The sequence below is a fragment of the Diadema setosum genome, chromosome 18 (assembly GCF_964275005.1).
Source record: "Diadema setosum chromosome 18, eeDiaSeto1, whole genome shotgun sequence".
NCBI lineage: Eukaryota > Metazoa > Echinodermata > Echinoidea > Diadematoida > Diadematidae > Diadema > Diadema setosum.
In genome coordinates, this window is record NC_092702.1 from 33,267,541 (window position 1) to 33,287,514 (window position 19,974).

General features: G+C 39.4%; 2 protein-coding genes across 2 annotated transcripts in view; one reads left to right on the forward strand and one right to left on the reverse strand.

Moving 5' to 3' along the window:
* Positions 1–12,318, forward strand: part of LOC140241464 (uncharacterized) — a 30,886-nt gene extending 18,568 nt beyond the window's left edge. The window contains exons 16-29 of the mRNA XM_072321194.1: positions 119–323; positions 2,081–2,312; positions 2,649–2,829; positions 3,380–3,479; positions 3,928–4,128; positions 4,471–4,593; positions 5,124–5,306; positions 5,982–6,126; positions 7,151–7,309; positions 9,430–9,538; positions 10,167–10,301; positions 10,919–11,019; positions 11,556–11,745; positions 12,118–12,318. Of these exons, the coding sequence (XP_072177295.1) occupies positions 119–323; positions 2,081–2,312; positions 2,649–2,829; positions 3,380–3,479; positions 3,928–4,128; positions 4,471–4,593; positions 5,124–5,306; positions 5,982–6,126; positions 7,151–7,309; positions 9,430–9,538; positions 10,167–10,301; positions 10,919–11,019; positions 11,556–11,745; positions 12,118–12,318 (2,265 nt within the window). The remainder of the gene's footprint in view (positions 1–118; positions 324–2,080; positions 2,313–2,648; positions 2,830–3,379; positions 3,480–3,927; positions 4,129–4,470; positions 4,594–5,123; positions 5,307–5,981; positions 6,127–7,150; positions 7,310–9,429; positions 9,539–10,166; positions 10,302–10,918; positions 11,020–11,555; positions 11,746–12,117) is intronic.
* A 5,350-nt stretch (positions 12,319–17,668) lies between these two features.
* Positions 17,669–19,692, reverse strand: LOC140241905 (uncharacterized). The gene is made up of 2 exons (XM_072321653.1): positions 19,375–19,692; positions 17,669–18,760 (listed from the first exon to the last, which is right to left on the reverse strand). The coding sequence occupies exons 1-2, from the start codon at positions 19,576–19,578 to the stop codon at positions 18,521–18,523; spliced, it is 444 nt and encodes a 147-aa protein (XP_072177754.1). The 5' UTR covers positions 19,579–19,692; the 3' UTR covers positions 17,669–18,520.
* Between the last annotated feature and the right edge of the window lie 282 nt (positions 19,693–19,974).

A 19,974-nucleotide genomic window follows, 5' to 3' on the forward strand; every position in this document is an offset into this window, starting at 1 on the left:
GCATTCTGCAGTTAAGGCTTTGATTTATAGAATTTTCCAACAGCTGTCTGCAGTATGTATTGAATGAAATTGCATTTTTTTTTCTATTAAACAACAACAACAACAACAACAACAACAGCTGGATCATGTAGCAACTCTGAAAGGCAACATCACAAACTTAATCAGTGTGGCCATTGGCCTGAAGGAAATCCTTCAAACTCTGGAAGGGGAGGACACACCCACCCATCTCATGCATATTCAACAGATCCAGAGCAAGGCTTCTGATTGGACCAAACTGACAAGTGCCCTGCATTCTCTGGGCAGCGGAATTCTCATAGATGCTGGTAAGTTGTGATTCAAATGAAAAATGCATCATGACACTCTAAATGTGTGTTGAAATGACAAGTTTTACTTTCAGCATCCACATCAAGAAATTGGCAGCAATAACTAGTTGCAGTAAAATTTATTGTATGAAATATAGTATGATGTGTACTGACAAGCATTGCAGAGTGTACAAAGATGCTGTTGAGATGCTAGTTGTCACTTCAAGTGGCGAAATGCTTGTTTGGCATAGAGTTCATACCACTTCATTCAATATTGGCTGAAAATAATTGATATGATATTGTAGATTTACGAATACTGGCATCCCAGAACATGTAGTATTCAAAGCGTTGCATTGAACAGGTGTAAGAGTGAGAAGTACAGTCAATGGGCCGGATGCATAAACGCTAGCAATTGCTTGTGCTAGCCTTTTACTCGAATCCGTATGCATAAAAACAAGCAATTGCTTGCGAGCAGAAGCTCTTGCTAGCAAGTACAAGCAATTGCTTGCTGTCCGCAAGCAATTGCTTAGAGACCAAGCATTTGCTTAAAAACGTATGCATAAAACATACCTTTTGCTAGTTCTTGCTAGCAATTGCTTACGATTTTCCAAGCTCTGTAAAATGAGCTTGAGCTTTTGCTTATCTGGGATGTTCCCTTTTAAGTATCATTTTCATGTTCATGGAAGAAAGACAACAATTGTGAAGGAGTGGTATAAATCTACAAGAAATTACTCTTAAGTAGAGTAAGAGATTTTTTCATTTCAACAACGGGAATGTCCAGTGGTTAGCACGCAAAATTTGATGAAAAACAGGTAGGATGTCTCACTTCGGTGGAGAGCAAGGTGACGTCTCTCCACGTGCGATCTGGCAGATGCGGGCTATTGTAAGCAGTGATTTGAATCAGCCAGTAATACCAAGGAGGTATGAGAGTATACCTCCTTGGTAATACGAGTGTGTGTATAGTTGTGTGTGTGTGCGTCTGTGTGTGCATTTATGAGTGTCATTTCATAGCTCTTCTGCTATGTCAGGAAATGTTTCTGCACACACATGCCCTTTCAAATGCATGCTGCCACACTCGCCTTTGTTCTTGTGTTCGCACAGGCGTGACGTCCCTTTTGTTGAAAACGCAAGCAATTGCTTGTGCGGGACAAGCAAAAGGTATAAGCGTGTGTGTGTGTGTGTGTGTGTGTGTGTGTATTTCATATGAGCATTGATATGATCACTATACTGCTATGTCAGGTTCCAGCTCACACATGCCCCTATGAAATATCTAATACGAAACACGCCTTTGTTCTCAGACGTACAGTGTTCGCACAAGCGTGACGCTATTGTTCGAACCCTAAGCAATTGCTTGCTGAATGCAAGCAAAAGGTATGTGCACAAGCAAAAGATTATGCATATGTACTTAAGCAATTGCTTGAGCTACACCTTTTACTAGACGAGCTTGTGCTTTTGTTTGAAGCAATTGCTTACAAGCAATTGTTTGTTTTATGCATTCGGCCCATTAATGCGATTAAACTACGCCTTTTCTGTTGTCATTTTGATAGAAAGGATATTGTCTGGCGTCGGAAAAAGAAGAGTGGTCAAAATGATAACTTATCGTTACATTGAACAGGTGCATAACCAACAAGGTTTTTCCTCCTGCCTGTGTACCTTGCCATTATGTATTCATATCTAGATCTGCACTGCTTGTGCCATCTGCTCCTGAAAGCTTAACAAAAGAACAAAATTAAACTCACGAAAAAGATAAATATGCTGTTGTTGTTTGCCCTTACCAGGTGACCGGTCACTGCTGGACAGGTTAGAATACCTCAACCTGGACTGGGCAGTGAGTGGCCTGGAGCTCCTGGCCACCTTTGACCGCGTGGTGCTGGGTCAGAGGTCGCCGGACTTTGACGCCATGGCGGAGGCCATGAGGTCGGGTCAAGAGGGTCCCGTGCTGGAAGAGGTCAGGAGGTTAAATGTCAAAGGGAAGGAACTGAGGGAGCAGTCCAACAAGGCCATCATAGGGTGAGAACAAACATTGAAATATTTGTAAAGAGAAAAAGCAGAAGTCATCATATTGTCTGTATGAAATATAATTGCACTGCTGCCTTGTTTCTCCTTTTCCACAGTAGGCTTCCAGAAAAATCAGATATATTATGTGCTGACACGTGAATATAAAAGCCTATCTGATTTGTGCATTGTTTTCCTGCACTGAGATATATGCAATGCAACATATAAGAATCTTGTTGTTTTTTCATATGGTGAGATAATCATTCTGTTTCTATATTCACATTTCATCACCATGCAAGTGAGCTGTTACTTACAGAAATGTACTATTCCTCATCCCCTTTCCTTGTGCAGGTGCTCGGACGTTGGCAAGCAGATGAATCTGACCCAAGCGCTGAAAGATCTGGACCTCTCCACCAACTCCCTAGCGACGGCAGCCATCTCCATGGTTACCACCTCCCAGGGTCAAATGTCATCGGATGTCGAGTTCCGCCTGCATAGGGTCAGCTTGCTTCACAGAGAATGGCTGGTAAAGGTATGTCAAGTGGAAGACGTACCTCTCAACTGAATGCTCCAGAATGTGGAAGTTAATTTCTGCAGTTATATACAGCTCACGTATGAGTACAATATGATTGCTCTTGTTAAGCACGATTGGAGTTTAGAGATGAATTTTGTAATATCAGGCTTCTCAGTCGATACTTATATTATCAAAACCTTTAAGTTGGCTTGCAAAGAAAGTATGTTTTTTTCTCTTTTTCTCACAAGGTTAGACTTATCTAGGTACTAGATACTTATATATTACCTAACTAGACTCTTCAATCTCATGGTTACATATTAAGGATGGAAGGATTTCTGTTGGTGCTATCAGGCTTCATAGTAAGAGCTTTCCAGTTGAGAGGATCAGATCTTATTGCTGTCCTGTTCCTGTTCTCTCAGTGTAACATGCATTTGAGATTGAAGATCTGTAGACTAGTTCAGCCACATCATTGTCTTTATAGGTTCATTAGGTTGCTCTTATTCTTCATTACTTTCAACATCAGTGAGATTTTTTTACCATCGAGGTTGTCATGCTCTTTGTGTTTCAGACTCAGCTGGTGGAATGTCTCATCGACAGCCTGGTGATTGAGATGTTGATACCGCTGGACCGGCTGACCGGGGCAGCTCTTGCCGCCAGGCAAGCTCAGGGTAAGACCTACCGCCTCACAGGTACTTATGAATGGCAAATGATCATGATCCTTCTTTTAGATTTCGTTTTCTGTCAATACAATTTTTTATTTTAACTTTAAGACAGAGAGCTGCATCAGGGATTATTACATAGTGTGCTTATCAGATAGTCAAAATCATTCAAACTAAATTGAATGAGATGTGGCTAGTGTAAGATGGCAGAGAGGGCTCTTTTATGAGATGATATTTGATGCCGGTCCTGGATGGGCTATAAAATTTTGTGAATTGGAGCTGATGGCCTTTTTGGCAGCATGAAATTTTCGTGAATTGCCACTGGCATCCAGTGCATATTTTGGCGCTCGCGAAATTTGTGAAATTAAAATGCACACGAATAGTTCTTGTTTTATATACCTGTATGTGCTTACCTCATTAACCTGACCAAGTTATCCTTTCCTTAATCGTGTTTCAGGCCCTTCCCGGCAGCAGATCATGGAAGAGTTCCAGGCACAGGCCGATGGACTCAGCCAGGCTGTGACCAAGATCAGACAGGACTGTACCATGCTGCTCCAAGGGGTGTCCAACCTCCCTGAGAGGGACACCATCTTTGAGTGCGTGGACACCCTGGCGAGGATCACCCCTACTGTGCTGTCTAAGATGCGGCAAATGGCGGGTGAGATGTGCAAGAGATCCCATATACACAGCATCGCAAACATGTATATTTATGTACTCATATGCATAAACACACACACACAAGCAAGCACAAGTTGGGAGGCAATTTGCTGATCCCCATAAGGGTGCCCATCTTACAAAGAGGATTACGATTTTCCTCTGAACTGGGTCCCTGGTATGTGTGCCATGAAAATGAGGCAAGTGAAATACACAAGGTTTTCAGAAATTGTCTTTTCTTTGGCTGTAGAGAATTATCAAATTACCACACACTGAAATCAGAGCACAATTTGTATGTGGGAATAGATTCAAAATGTGATTGCTCTATCAAAACTCTTCTTTCCAGATGGCTCCTCTGCAAGTGCTAATAGTGATGTCACAAATCAGAAGCGGGAATGGGCGTGTTACACCAACGCCCTGATCTCTGCCATCAACAGTCTTCCGGGCGTTGACTTCGCCATCAAACAAGGTGAGACAGATTGATCTGAGATGTTCATCCCGAAAGATGTAATTAATGGAAAACTTCACAACAGCCCACCCCAGCACATTTTACGCATTATGATCCAAGAGCTGGTATCACAAGCTGAAAATTAATGAGGACATGGAGAAAACTATGTAATTGTCTATGGCCAGAATTTATACCTATTGAGAATGTAGTAGCTGCCAGTTGTTTCAACTGTTTTGGTCATTTCCACTGTTATTGTAGGTAGAGTCTGAAAATGTGACAGTAGTCCTGCACAAATGATTACTGGCGCAGTATTCTTGAATTAATAGTAAATGCCCTGTTTGCTCTCAAGCAAAACTTTGTCAGTGACTAGGATAAGTATACACCAGTTTTGTTTTGTTGTTTTAGGCAAAGATGTGTAAACTTCAGTGAGATGTTATCAAGATATATGATAATGCTTTTCTGATATAGTCCCCCTTTTTTAAGCTGCCTTTTCAAATCAAATCACCTAGGTGCAAAAATTCACAAATTTTATTTTGTGTTTTTGTGACAAGAGATGGCAAGATCTCTGCTGCAAGACAAGTCACCAACTCCTCCCGGTGCCAGTGTGTCCCTCCTGAACACCAGCTTCCCCACCCCTATGGCAGGAATGGGCCAGCCCACTTTCTTCACCCCGCCAACCATTCCACAACTCACTCCTGAGCAGTGGAGACTCCTGCAATCTTTGCCACAACAAGGTGAGTGTACCATACGTGTGTATTTTGTGTGTGTGTGTGTATGTACAGTATGTGTCCTCAACTGTTGACTTCATGTCAATGAGGAGCTATTGTTGTTCAGTGGGTAAAACCATGAATTGCAGTAAACAACAACAACAAAACCTTTGAAATTTTCTTAAGCTGTGTTTTCAATATCACACAAAGTTGTACTGGCCTCCACAATTAATGTCAATGATTTATTTGTACAATTAAAAGATATTACAAGATACTTGGGGAGATTCAGTTGACTGTAAATATTATGATGTTTCCAGATGATGTTTTAAAAAAGGACCTGATTGTTTGTGAATTTATGTAAAGTACAGACTATTGCAGCTTTATGAAATAACATGCTTCATGTTGTTCGCAATACTTACATAGTGCGCCATTTACTTTTACATTTTAATGTACACATCAAGTGCGGAAGCAATAACCTACATCACACATCTTTTGGTAAGTAGTGCTGATGGCCCCAATTGGAGAAGGCTGTTTTATACCAGTCTGTGCTGTTCTTGTTTGTTTGGCATCTTTGTTGTTGTTTTGGAGGTGTGTTTTCGTTTTCCACAGAAGTGTTGAGGAGCATATCTTTATTCTCATAACTCGTATGTGTAAGCACATGACCTTCTTGTAGTGAAGTTGAAGGTTTATCTCATGCACCAGGTGTTCCAGTCATCCAGACTCCGCCAGGAGGAGGCTCACCCTATTTCCATGGTAACCATCCTCATCACATGTCGTCCGGGATGACCACACCCATCCGTAACGTGACGACACCACGGATCGTGGAGCCATCCTCTGCATCTCCAAGGTCTGCCATCTCAACACTGATGTGTGTCTGTACAGATGTTGTTTCTGGAGTACTTGTTATGACCTACATGTTCGGACACTCACGGATTGTATACCACAGCTACAAATGGATTTATCTCATTACTAGAGGAAACTCAACATCTTTGCAACAGATTGTCTCAGCACCATAAACTATTTTTGATGTACCATCGTCATTAAAGGATAAGTTCACCTTCATTAACATAAGGATTAAGAGAATGCAGCAATAATAGTAGAACACATCAGTGAAAGTTTGAGGAAAATTGGACAATCGATGCAAAAGTTATGAATTTTTAAAACTTTTGTGTTGGAACAGCTGGATGAGGAGACTGCTAAGGCTTGTGATGTCATATGAGTACAACAGTATAAAGAAAATGTAAAGAAAATTCAACATATTTTCACTTTTTTCGCACAATAAAAGAGCACTTGACTTACCTCTTTCTAAAGGCAATGGGAATAATATTACCCATAACATATGTCAGTAACGAGTCAAGGGAATGTGTACTTTTTTCAAAAGATGAAATTATGTGAAATTCTCTTTATATTTTCCTTATATTGTTGTACGCATGTGACATCATACACTGCAGTAGTCTTCTCATCCAGCGGTGACTGCACAAAAACATCAAAAATTTATAACTTTTGAACGGATTGTCCGATTTTCCTCAAACTTTCAATGATGTGTTCTACTAATATTGCTACATTCTCTTAATCCTTATGTTAATGAAGGTGAACTTGTCCTTTAACACTTTCAAAAGCTGTAGGGACAAGACGAAATACTCAAATATGTTGTAGTCCCTCTGTGACAAAGTGTTGAGCCCCCTGTCTTCCATTTGTGGTTGGTCTTTGAAAAATGTCTCGAAAAGTTGGATAACGCTGTTAGTGGTACTTAAATGCAATAAACTGGTCATCCCACTTAGTAGGGGAAATGATATTTCAAAACAATGTATTTTTTTCTGCAAGTGATTTCTGTCCAGTCAGAATATCTTTGTCTGGGTTTTGTCTCCTAGGCAACAAGGTGCCGGCGTTCATGACCTGTCTCCTGGTCGTCTGAGGTCACTTCATCACAGCTTCCACAACAGCCATGACCAGGTGGATGCTGGTGACCGGAAGATACCACCATCAAAGAAGAAATCAGCGCAGACTGAGACAGACTTGGGTGCAGCTGGGTGAGTTCAGTTTTGATTTTGCTGTCAATAATGTCATGGGGGAAGAGTGTGGAGGAGGGGTTGTTGAAAACATGCTAATATTTGACTGCACCCTTGATACAACTCTGTGTGAGAAATATCCTATTGCATCCCTTCCATGTCTGACAGTTGTTTTGTATGTGGATGGATCCATATATCCTCACATTGATATCATATTTGAGCTAGTGTAGATTAAGCAAAAAGGAAGTCCAATGTTGAGTCACACTCCAAGGTTCTATCTGCAAGTTAAAATTGTGGTATCAAAGTAAAATGCAGGTTCACATTCAAGTTGACTTTCAGGAATAGAATAAAATCAGACCAACAAAGTGGAAGAATATTCATTAAAAAAAAAAAAAAAATCTGCCACACAAGAACTTAAAGGGATGGTACAGTATTGGTGGAGATGAGAATTGGGCTTTTAACTTTTTGTGAAATACCAAGAAAACACTTATGAAACAGTACAGAGCATACCATTTTAAGAGGAATTCAAAGTTTATTTGATGAAAATCGGGTTTGGAATGACTGAAACATCCAAAAACAAAGTAAAAGAAAGCGATCGTAATAAAAGGTGGGTCCCACACTTTATCAGAATTGCTCTGTTTTGGATATCCCAGCCATTTCAAAACCAATTTTCATAAAATAAACGTTGATTTCCTCATGGAATTACATGCTCTTCCATGTTATCTCATTATCTCACCAAAAAAATGTTAGAAACCTGAAATTAGGTCTCAACCAAAACTATACAACCCCTTTAAGTGATATTAAAGGCTCAAGGAAACAAGGATATCACTGCCACCACATAGATGAATTAGATGGGGTAATAATATGACCACCCCCTCCCCCCATTCTGCCCATGGTTAGGGGAAAACAAAATATTGTAAAAATCATATGAATAAGTAAGAATCCTTTTGCCCCAAAACCTTCTCCCCCTGTAAAGGCCATAATTTATTGTGTCAATGATATCCACAAACTAACATTACTTTTGTATTGTTCTTTCTTGCTTTGCAGCCCTTATAGGAGCAGACATCTTGGACTGACGGAGTAAGTTGCACGGCATTTCAGCTTACGTTGAACTGAATTTTAAAGATTTCAGAGACTATACTGCAAGAAAATTTCACAAATTCACAACATCTTTATGATGGAGCTATGTAATTTGGCCTGAATTGGTAGGACTTATCTGATAATATATTGATGGCTAGTTGTAGAGCACAATATGGTGCAGGTCTTCTGATTGACTTAAAATCCTAGTGCTACCAAGGGTATTTATTTTAAAGTGGCAAAATGTGAACCATTGGAATATAATGTATGTTAGTGTACAAATAGTGAATGGTCACGAGTGCAGTGGTACGAGATTTCGCACGAGGTGAAAGATAGAGGCGCTCTATTCAACGAGGCGAAGCCGAGTTGAATAGTGCGCCTCATCTTTCACCGAGTGCGAAATCTCGTTCCATTGCACAAGTAAAGACCATACACTATTTGATTTATACAACGTCCAAGTAGATCTTTTTGGTCTAAGTAGGCCTAGAAGTATGTATGAAAAATATAGCCATACTTACATATGGATCCACTGCGATTCTCTTTCTGGCTTGTGCAATCAGTGTAGATACAGGTCACAGCTATACTAGCGCTCATACACGTACACTAGCACTACGTAGGCCTACGTACGCGCATGCATGTACCGGACACGCATGTACCTGCGCTAGCTGCATGCGATCCTCAATATGCAACACACAGTACACGCAGTACCATACAATTTCTCGAACCGTGGAATAGAACGAAAAAATCGAACCAAGTTGCACGCAAAAATAGAACCAAAATTGCACGGCGCGTTGAATGGAGTACTTATTTAATATCACGTCACCAACAATCCTCCAATCAAATTACAAGGATCTACTTGGACGTTGTATAATATGTGTCAACTGACATGTGCAAAATTAGTACTTTCCAGTAGGGTATCTGAAACTTTGTGAATTAGTGTGTTTGGGTGCTAACTAGGAAAGAAGAATAAACTAGCTTTGATGCTAACAATGGACCAAAAAGTGACACACCCATCAGCAGAGGAGAAGTTAGCAGTTTTTTTTTTTCTTGTTCTGCTTTCTCAGCACGCCCAGGTCCTTGAAGATGAAGTCTGCAAGTACGTCCAGCCTGCTGTCGGTCAACAGCAACGGAGTTTCCGAGAGTGGCTCGGTCCAGTACTCTAACTCTATCACAGTTAGTACAGACCACAACTTTATCAGTACTATCAATATCTAACAATATTGATCAATCAATCAATCCCGAAGTCTGCTTTGGCAATAGAAGTAGTGATATACAGGCGTAATCATCTTCAACTAGGCTTTGACCAAGCTGGTTTACAACTGATAACGAATGCTTTTCTGTTTCGCAGACATGATGTGGTGTGAATTCCCTGTTTACTCATCCTCTTGATAATAATGATTCAAAATATTTATAAAGCTTTCATCACATTAAAATGTCTATAAAGCACTGTAAAGAAAGAGAAAAAGGCAAGAACGTACAGTCTAGAAATGTCCAGACGTAATAAGAATTACCAGTTACCCATACTAAGGCAAGAGACTGTTGAAGGAAGAGAATAGAAATATTTTATCTTAGCATATAGAATGTGTCATTTATGAAACTGATTGTGCATCTCATTTTGTTCCTTTCAAGCATAGGTGATGGTGCATGTATGTATTATTTATTTCTATACAAAATGTTGATCGTATCATCACCCTTGGTAAAATGGAAGGCATAAGGAGCTGAAAAGCTGTGGTTGTACCGCACGGGTTCAATTTTCCCCTGTCTGCTATTAAAATATTGTGATGCTCTCGTGGTCACTTAGGCCGCAGCCCTGGCTCTCCAGCAAGAGACTGACCGCTGGGAAGAGGACAAGAATGAGATCATCAAGGTGGCAAGGGTCATGGCCGGTCAGATGGGACTTCTGGCCAAGTATGCACGCAGGCATTCCTGCATCGAGGTAAGCAAGTGCCATCTTTTGATTTGATTTGATTTGATTTGATTTAAGTTTGCACATTTTTACTTCAAATATTATTAAGAATGAATGACAAAGAATGCAAACATAACAAAGAAAACAATATATTTTGCAATATTGTGTTCATTTTCATACAAATAGTGACATTATTATTCAAATATAGGTATACAGCATGAAATTACATATAGAATATAACTCTTAATGACATTACTAAGTATTTAAGAGTAAAATATCACAATGCAAATTGACTGGTATATAAACATGAAGTGTGTATCATGTACACGGGATATATTTAACTGACTCATGCTTTTGCTAGTTAGTAGGTATTTGAGGTAAAGTCCCTTTTGATGTCATTTATACCTTAACCCGTTGAGTGCGAGTCGCGAGTATACTTGGACAGGTGTCTATGGGAAATGCATGTTAAAGCAAAAAAATCAGCTCATCCTCAATGAGTTAATAGACTATCTGTTAAAATTGTATAGTTAGTTGTTCTTTTTCATCAAATCCAGTCAAATGTATGTTTTCTTTGACTTAATTATTTTGGTGATGATTTTATCTATTCATTTGGATGCACTTTTAATCTTTTCATGTTCATCTCACAGGACAAAAAGGACTTAATCTCCACAGCCAAGGCCATCGCTGCCAATGGAGCCGTCATCGTCAAGTTTGCTGACATTATTGCGAAAAACTCTGTCGATCGCAGGTGAGCAGTAGAGAACGGCTTCATGGCTGTCAGTTAAATGTGCTTCAAGTATGCAAATGCAAAGTTTCAAGTATGCAAAGGATATATGCCATGGAATAGTCTCATTCTGTATGTATGGATGTACATTGTATGTGTCTGTCTGCTGAAATGATACAATTTTTATGTATGTCAGTATATTTCACTGAGACATATGTTCCCTCTGAATTAGACTTTGATTGGACAGGGGTGGAGTTAAACAGCCTACTTTACTCAGAAGGGTTTTGTTTTATTATGTTGTTTATCAGTGTGGCTTCTTTTCATTCAAACTGCTTAATCCAGTCTAATAGTACTTATATAGGGATTCCTTCTAGAAAAAAAAAAATCTTGAAAGAAAACATATATCACATCTAATTCATTATTTGGTAGATCAAATTTGTTAATTATTGGGATGAGTGAGTTGTCCTTGCTCAAACAGATGGCAGTTAAACAACAATTTCACTCAGGAATGTTACCTTTGCAATGAACCCAAACTTTTATGTCATCCACCCACTGGACAGATTCGCAGAAGAGCTGCGCGCTGAATCTCAGCACATACCGGCCCTCAGCACCCAGCTCAACATCTTGGCCAGCGTCAAGGCCGCGACCCCGGATGACCTCACGTCCAACGCCATGCTGGTAAAGAACGCCGAGAACCTCATGGGTGCTGTGGTGAAGACTCTGAAGGCAGCAGAGGCGGCCTGTGTCAAAGTAAACAAACTTTACGATACTCCGCTCCTTCCCTTCATTGGGGAGTACTGTCAAATTGGGGAGTACTGTCGAACAGATAGTTCTCTATGGCAGTGTGAAATTGATTGATTTATTATGTTTGTGTGTGTATGTGTGTGTTTTCTACACAGAAAAATTGATGTGGGTTTATGTGTTCAGATATTACTGGTATGTGCACATGTGATACATTATGTTTTGGTTGTGTAGTAAAGTGGGAAGTTATGCCTTCAGGAATAACATAGCAATATCACATCAAGTGAGACTGAAATATTGATGATATCTCACATGTGCATCTGTTAATAGATTTACAATGTTTAGCTTCTTTTTTTTTTTTTTCATGCCACTGACATCCAGGGCTTGCAGTCCAGTGATGGCGGAGAGCCAAATTCGGACGCGGACGAACAGGAGGCAAAGGCGCTTGCCATGCAGTGGAAGCGCAAGCTGCACCGCCATCGCCTGATAGAAGCGTCCAGTGAGGATACCGACCACCTTGGCCTGAGAAAGATCAAGAAGAACATCTCGGCGCCCTCGCTCACCGAGATCGTGATGAAGTAATGACAGGCCAGGTGGTAGCATCTCTGTGTTGCTCACAAGTTTACACTGTTGGATGTAGCTTTCTGCATTTTTAACTTCTCACAGGCAAACTTGGGAAAAACTTACTTTTCTTGTACTGTAAAAGTGGATATTTTCGCGCGACTAATTTTTCACTCTCCGCCGGGTAAGAAGAATTTCATGTGTGGAATTCTGCGGAATCAAGACATCAACTACCGGAACATATGGCAAGCAAAAACATTCACATGCTTTTATTTTCGCGCTAGTTTCTGTGTGCGCGAAATGCGCAAAAATTTCCACTTTTACAATATTCAAATGGTTTCAGGTCCGGGCTTCATGTTGATATATCAATGCGCCCTGTTACATGGGTATTAGGGGTTTATTTTTCATCAGGGCACTAAAATATTGTAGTTGACAGTATTTTGTATAAGTACTGTCCTAAGGTACGGAATGCGATGTTATGCTATCATAAGTGCTTAAGAATCAATTCATTCAGTTTATAGAGGAAGTTACAGATTGTGTGGATGTGAAACAACACCTCATGGAAAAGCCATCATGGACAAAAATCCAGTTATTGTCATTGTAGTAGAAATCACTGCTGCTATGTATTGAAACTTTGCTGATAAACAGACTGGCATATCAAAGACATTGTTACTATCATGGCTGTAATTTTTTAAGCCAATATAATATATTGACTTTTTCACCTTGAGTACCAAAGAGTATCTTTATGCTGTGTATCCATCTTGTTGTACATTCCATGTTATATCTGATCGATTGAGCAGATTTGAGATCAAGCTGTAGTACCATATTTCGTAGGAATGTTATAATACAGTGTATCATGACTGAAAGTATTCATTAGAAATATTACTTTGTATGATACGTTATTTTTGTTGTTAAAAGCACATGTCATGCGTAAACACAAGCAAATGATCAAACAAGCCAAATTTTTTTAAATGCCTTCAAACGTTTGCTTGTAGCAAACTCATTTCGATATATTCCAAGCATTAGTCAGCTGTAAGTTTTGATGTCGTGGTATGTCAGCAAATGACCTCCATGACATCGTGGCACCAAAGTTAATGTATACATGTCTTCTGGCAGAGCTTTGCTTTCCTGTTAATGAATATGTGATATATGATAACATTGGCTGAAAGGTAATTCAAAACCATGCACCATATCAGTTGTGATTATTTTTACCACCATGAGAAGATGAAAGATGATGTCATGGCAACTGAAATATCCTTAATAAGTTTTGATAAGTATATAATAGGAAAGGGCATTGTGTTATAATAGGAAAGGGCATTGTGTCAGTCATTTCAAAATGTTTGCATTTCCTCTTGTCTCCTTGCACGTTAGACCTATTCCCACTGATCAACCTCAATGTTATTGCTTGTTTTAAGTGAGTCAAGTAATTTACATTGTTTTTGAATGCCAAATAGATCATAGATGGTGAAACCCCGTAGCTAAATCCTCCCATTTATATTTGGTTGGTTTTTGTTTTGTTTTGTTTTGTTTTTTTAGCCAATTACCTCGGGATGCATTGTGTGATTTCAAGTTCGGTGCTAGTGCTAGTGCTAGTGCTATCTCAGCACTAGCACCGGCGATAAAACCGAACTTGAAATCACGTCGGTGTTGGGAGTTGACCTCAAAAATTATGACGTATTTCTGGTTGCTGGTGCTGGGCTCGGTGTTGAATGTCGTCTGCTGAACCGAGCTCCGCCGTCTGTGTTAGCGATTTACATGCTTTTTCCCAATTGACTAACACTAGCCCCTAGGGATTATCATTTTCTTCATTTCAAGTTCGGTGCTGGTGTTAGTGTTGCCGTGCGAGACCCGTATTCACTTCCATAAGAGATGCACGTTTTACATGCAAAGTCTATGCTAATGCAATGGTCGCCCACGTAAAGAACACGAACACTACAGACATGGCCATAGAAATCTGAGCCCGGGAGCAAAATAAAGATAATTGTGTTTTCAAGAAGGGGTAACATTTGTGGCATTTTAATCAGTCTTCCTCGTTACGTGTCTAAAACTAAGCAGTTATGGTTAAATCTTTTTGTATTTGACTTTAACTAAGTGCCACCACTTTTTTCATCGCGCAATTCCCGCGGAGCTGGCGGTGCTGTGATTCCAACACCTAGTGCTAGTGATCTATAATTTTGATCGGTATCGCCTCGTTAATCTGACCGTCGGTGTTGGAGGTCGATTTAGTGTTGTTATACGGGGGCTAGCACTAGCACTAGCACTAGCACTAGCACCGAACTTGAAATCACCCATTGTGGTTATCATAATTAGAATAGAGAATGATAGGCATTGTGTCTTTATAAACCAATGTTTGAATTTCAAAATGATGCATGTGACTAAGAAAAATACCAAAGACAGATTGGAAGAAAGATGATGCAGTATGATTCAATATGATTGTCACTAAATGTGCTGGAAGTGCACATACTACTACACAAGCAGACATTGCTTTCAACTATCTTTGTGGTCTTCAGAGCTTTGATGATAATATATACAATGTGTATTTAAAACTTGAAATGCACTCAGAAAGCACAGACCTCTGCCTAGCAACTCATTTCCACCTGTACACAGGTGCTGAAAATTGCCCATAATTCCCATTAATAAAGAAGCCTTTATATAGTGTCTCATTTTTAGTATCTGCCTCATCTGCAGCTTACTGCACGCTGCACCTTGAGCGTGCACTCAGTGCAGTATGCACACCTCAAATATGCACAGCTCGAAGTCCCTAATTTGTTGCCCTGTTTGCCAACAATAATCCTTCAATAACATTTTTAAAGAGAGTATCCTGAATCTGTAAGTTTCACCAAATCCGTGCATGACTTTTTGAGTTATTTTGCATCCTGAAGCAGACAGACAAACAAACCAATGCCAGCAAAAACATTGCCACGGAGGTAGAAAACAATACAAAACACAGGGACCAAAATGAAATGAACGTACATTGTATTAATGTAGGTCCCAACGTTTTTGCTTGTGAATAATAGATATTCCAGTCATGTTTTGATTAACAAAGAAAGAATGCTGCTCAGTGTTTGTTTCTTTCTTTCTTTCTTTTTCAAAGAAAAGCTCATTTGCACAAGTGTCTACTATCAACAAATGACCAAAGAATTGGCATCTGAGTGTGTTTCGTTATTATGTACATGCTGGTAATTTGCATCTTAAATTTTACAGGTATAAAAAAAAAATGTGGCAAGTTTATAGAGAGGGATGAAACAAACATATGATTGACAGCTCAACCTTGCATTCCTAACCTACACAACTGATAGATATTGAAATATTGTTTGATGCACTTTGTAAAATTTTGCATGTCTTCATCCCACTTGAGTAGCTACAAAAGTAGACCTTTTCTTGTGATTGAATGAAGTGATGCTGTTTTAGGCGCTTTTATTTCACATTCCATTTTAATAACTGTATTCATACCATACTTCATTATTATCTTTAGGCATTGTAGCCTTTTCTCTCTCCACTTATTGATAAACTTTCCCAATTTCCAATGAATTGTTGTTGTTTATTTCTTGAGATGACAATACTGATGATGATGATGATGATCTTATTTTGTATAAGAGAAAGATGATCAAATTTTAACCAACACAACTCTCTCAGTTTATGGAGATTAAAAAAAAAAAAAAAATCACCCTTCATGTTTCTTAAAGCCTTATGAAAAGGAATTTTTAGCAGATCCAGAGGGGAAGAAAGTATGCATAAACAGTTGCATTTTTTAATGGCCACAAACAGCAGATATGACACTTTGTCTTCCATGTGCTACCTTTTTTATTTTGTACTGTCTACTGCCTTGAAAAGTTATCGGCGATGTGTGCCATTATTGTTACAACAAGGTACTGAATGCAAGAAACAAACATAACTTTTTAATTTGTTTTGTGAAGAAACTTTCTGTTAAATCTGCTAACTGCAAATGTTACTACTATTTCTCTCATCTCTCGTTCAAAGTTTTCATTCCAGCTGTATAAACGCATCTCCAGTTTTGTCTGTCTGTGTGTGACTCTGTTTGTGTGTCTCTCATCTCTACCCATATATTAGCATCTCTGTATCTGTTGTCCCCTTGTGTGTTTTCTCTCATAGACAGTACTTTAAAGGCATAATTTACCATTTGCAGAAGAAACAAAAATCCAGCATTAGTGCTTTATGTATATCTAAAATGTGAGTTGGGAATAGAAATAACCACTGTCAAAATTTCAATCTGTATACTGTAATCGATGTTAAGCATTGTTAAATACAAAAACAAACAAAAAATGTGAACAATAGTTATAATAAAAATATTTCCAGACTAAACCGTCTACAGTTAGAGTTTAATGAGAAAAATACTAATATATCCGTATATTACAGGCTTTATTGCAAAAATTTTATATGGTAGGATGTTCTGTGATACAACAGATCTACACATATGCATCAAATGTAATATCTTGAACGTTTTTTTAAAATTACTGCTCCCAAAGGTAAACAGGATCTTGAACAAGAACAATCTGTGTTATAGACTATCTTCTGCATTATTGTGCCACATCATTCAAGTTTGTAATCATGATATTAGTATTCTTTGTTCTCTCTTTTCTTGCTCCCCCCCCCCCCCACAACTTAAAGGTGCATAGTCCTGCTAGTGTAGATGGCGCTGTTGATGATACTGCCGATCACCGTTAGCATTGATACGAAGATTACCGAAGTTGAGCTGTCATCAAGAGTAAAATGCGTAGGTGTTGCTAAGTAACGTTGCCTTCGTTGTCTTCTTTGCGCATCGCGCAGTCTGTAGCAATGCCAGGGTGCGTGCATATGTGCTTGTTATTATGACATCACAAAAAAGTTTGCTAAAGCTGTCATCCCCCGAATCATGAGCCGAACTGTGATCGGACCACTGACTACAGTGAATCGGACTTCTTCGGACTCGGGGAAGTGGGCCAAAGCGTAAGCACCAAAGAGGAGTCGATAGTGAAGGTCTCTATAGGAAACTTGCGCCGTGCGCCCGCGTACGCATTTGACTAAAACACCGGGACCATGCACTTTTAATTCCTTTGTGTAACTCATTCCATTGTCTTCACCAAACTCATTATATTCTGAAATATAACCATGTGTGTGTGTGTTCAGAGTGGTATATCATCACTTTTGCAGTGTACTATCCTAATGTGAGTCTTCAACAGTGTGCTCATGTGTTGTAATAGCTATATATTTCTTCAATGATGCACATGTACATTTTCTCAGGTTTATGAAGATACTACAGCAGAATCATGTGTGTATACAATTTTGAACAGTCTCTATGTATATTTGCTTACAACATTGCTTTGGCTGAGATGTATCAATATTCTACAATAAATCAGAGAAATCAACAAGATTTGTGAAATGTGTCATTTTTATTCCACCACGAGTTCCATGATCTTGTCTGCATGTGATTATTCATCTACTCGAGACTACATATAATACAACTTAATGGATATACTGTACAACGTATACCACTGTCCGCATTGGTAACAGATAACATAACTCCCTGCTATACATGATTTTATGTTTACTTCTATGCAACTGAGGGGTTTATCTGCAGGTTTGCTCATGATTAAAAATTCTCGGCATTATCTTGATTTACCACAGGTGATCACAGATCCCTGTTATTGGAAATTTTTGTTCACTGCACTGTATGTGAAAAATTCAGTCCATTTGATGGGTATACGGGGAAAAAAAGGTGCATGGAATTTCCAAAATTCGAAATCTAGTCACTTGTCTCTTCATATTATACAATGCGATACTTCGCTGACTTGTTGCTCATTATGTATTTGAGCTGCATTTTCAAAGACATAACTTTCATATTCTTATAGTCACATCACTTGCCTCGTGCCGTAGAAATTCCATACACTTGCTTGGCATATGGTACAGGTATGAGCTCTTTTTAAACCGTAGTGCTGTCTGCTTTTGATACAGGCCTACTCCGTTGTTTTGTGTGTGTGTGTGTGTGGGTGTGTGTGTGCGTGTGTGTGTGTGTGTTCTGATGCAGGCTCCTAGAACTCTGAAAATTGCAGGAAACATGTAATGTGAATTTCCAGCCGTTATCCGCCGAAATCCGCTGATTCTACTCAACAATTTGATATGCTATCTTCATACAAAACTTGAATTCATTCGCAGTTTATACTTATCATTGTATTCCCTTCCCAGCCGAAATATATTACAAAAAGTTTAGGTGCGCAGTCTGACGTCACAGTAGGAATATGACGTCCTTTTCGTAGTCCGTCTGTGTCAGAGCTGACCGCGTCCCGAGTTGCTCCAACACCGGGTACGATTTGCGGATCTTGCGATACAGACAGAGGTCCTCCCGTGGAGTGGAAGAGCGGAGATTCTCGCGAAGAAATTGCGACAACGCCCTCTCTGTCTGATTGTCCAGCTCCTGATCCATCTTGGCTTTCTGTTTTTCTCGCTTTTCTCTCGTTTCCTTGAGCTGTTGGCGAATTAAATAAAAACCCAATTTGGTTTCGTAACGATTTTTTTTTTAATCAATCAGAACCCCTGTATGAATTTTATGTTCATCGCAGTTTGCAAACACACGAAATTTATATTCGATAAACCCCAGCCCCGCCGCCGCCCCCCCCCCCCCTCTTCAGTGCTGCATTTGCAACATCAATGTTCACTTCCATTTTCGGTATGACTAATATAATACCAGTACTATCCCCCTTCCCACCAAAGACAAAAAAACAAAAACAAAAACAAAAACAATCATTAAAGTAGTAAAAGGAGAAAATATTTCAAAAAGTCACAATGAATGCTAATCTACGGTAGATACTAGATGGTAAACCCTGGTGGATAAACGGGCATCGTATAGACTCTATTATAGGATAGAAAGGAGCGTAGGAACATACCAACAAAAACAAAGAAACAAAAGAAACAAAATGACATGAAGTGCATGATTGCTGGAAGTAAAGTTAGGACTTTGACCCTTAAAGTTAAGCCCCAAACCAAGGCGTATTTCTCGGTCTCTTTCTTTGTTTACGACTCGAGTGAATTAAGGTTATGGGCCTTTTCTGTGTTGGTGATATATTATTATAAAAATCTTACCTCACATTTGAACCTTTTCATCTCGTTTGCTACCCCGTCTAAGCGGTCCAAGATGACGTTCATGTCCGAAGCAGTCTCGGCGACCATGTCCCTGGCTTGGCCGAGATTTTGCACCAGGTATGAGACCCTGTTCCGAAGGTCTTCCATCGTAAGGCTGGAATTTGGACCCGGTGAGCTGACGTCATAATCCTCGTATTCCGCCATTAGTTCGATGGTCAGGAGGAATTCTACTTCAAAATTTATGGTAAACTTTAGATGATAGTGTATGCAAGCAATATGAAAATGATTCAAAGTACAAAATGTGCGCTATGAACACTGTGTGGATAATCGGCCGTGGTTATGTTATGATACAAGCGCGTATCACATCTTTACATGAGCGCGTATAATCAAAGACGCTTATCTACTATGGTTAATGCTGACGCTTGTCACGGCGCAGATTTAATATGCGTGGTATTTTCTGTATTCCTATGTATTATCAAGAGTGACTTTTTATTTGCAAATATCGTAAGTTTTATCTCTTTTAGTGTGTGATACATACATTGTACATGGTTTCCCTCCATTATTTTCATCAGATGCCAGATTCTAGTACCTCACAATGGG

Excerpts from the sequence above, each read along its gene's own strand:
- LOC140241905 (XM_072321653.1), bottom strand. The coding sequence starts at position 19,578 with ATGGCGGAATACGAGGATTATGACGTCAGCTCACCGGGTCCAAATTCC. Across the intron at positions 18,761-19,374 it reads TGAAAAGGTTCAAATGTGAG|CTCAAGGAAACGAGAGAAAA; the intron begins GTAAGATTTTTA and ends ATTCGCCAACAG.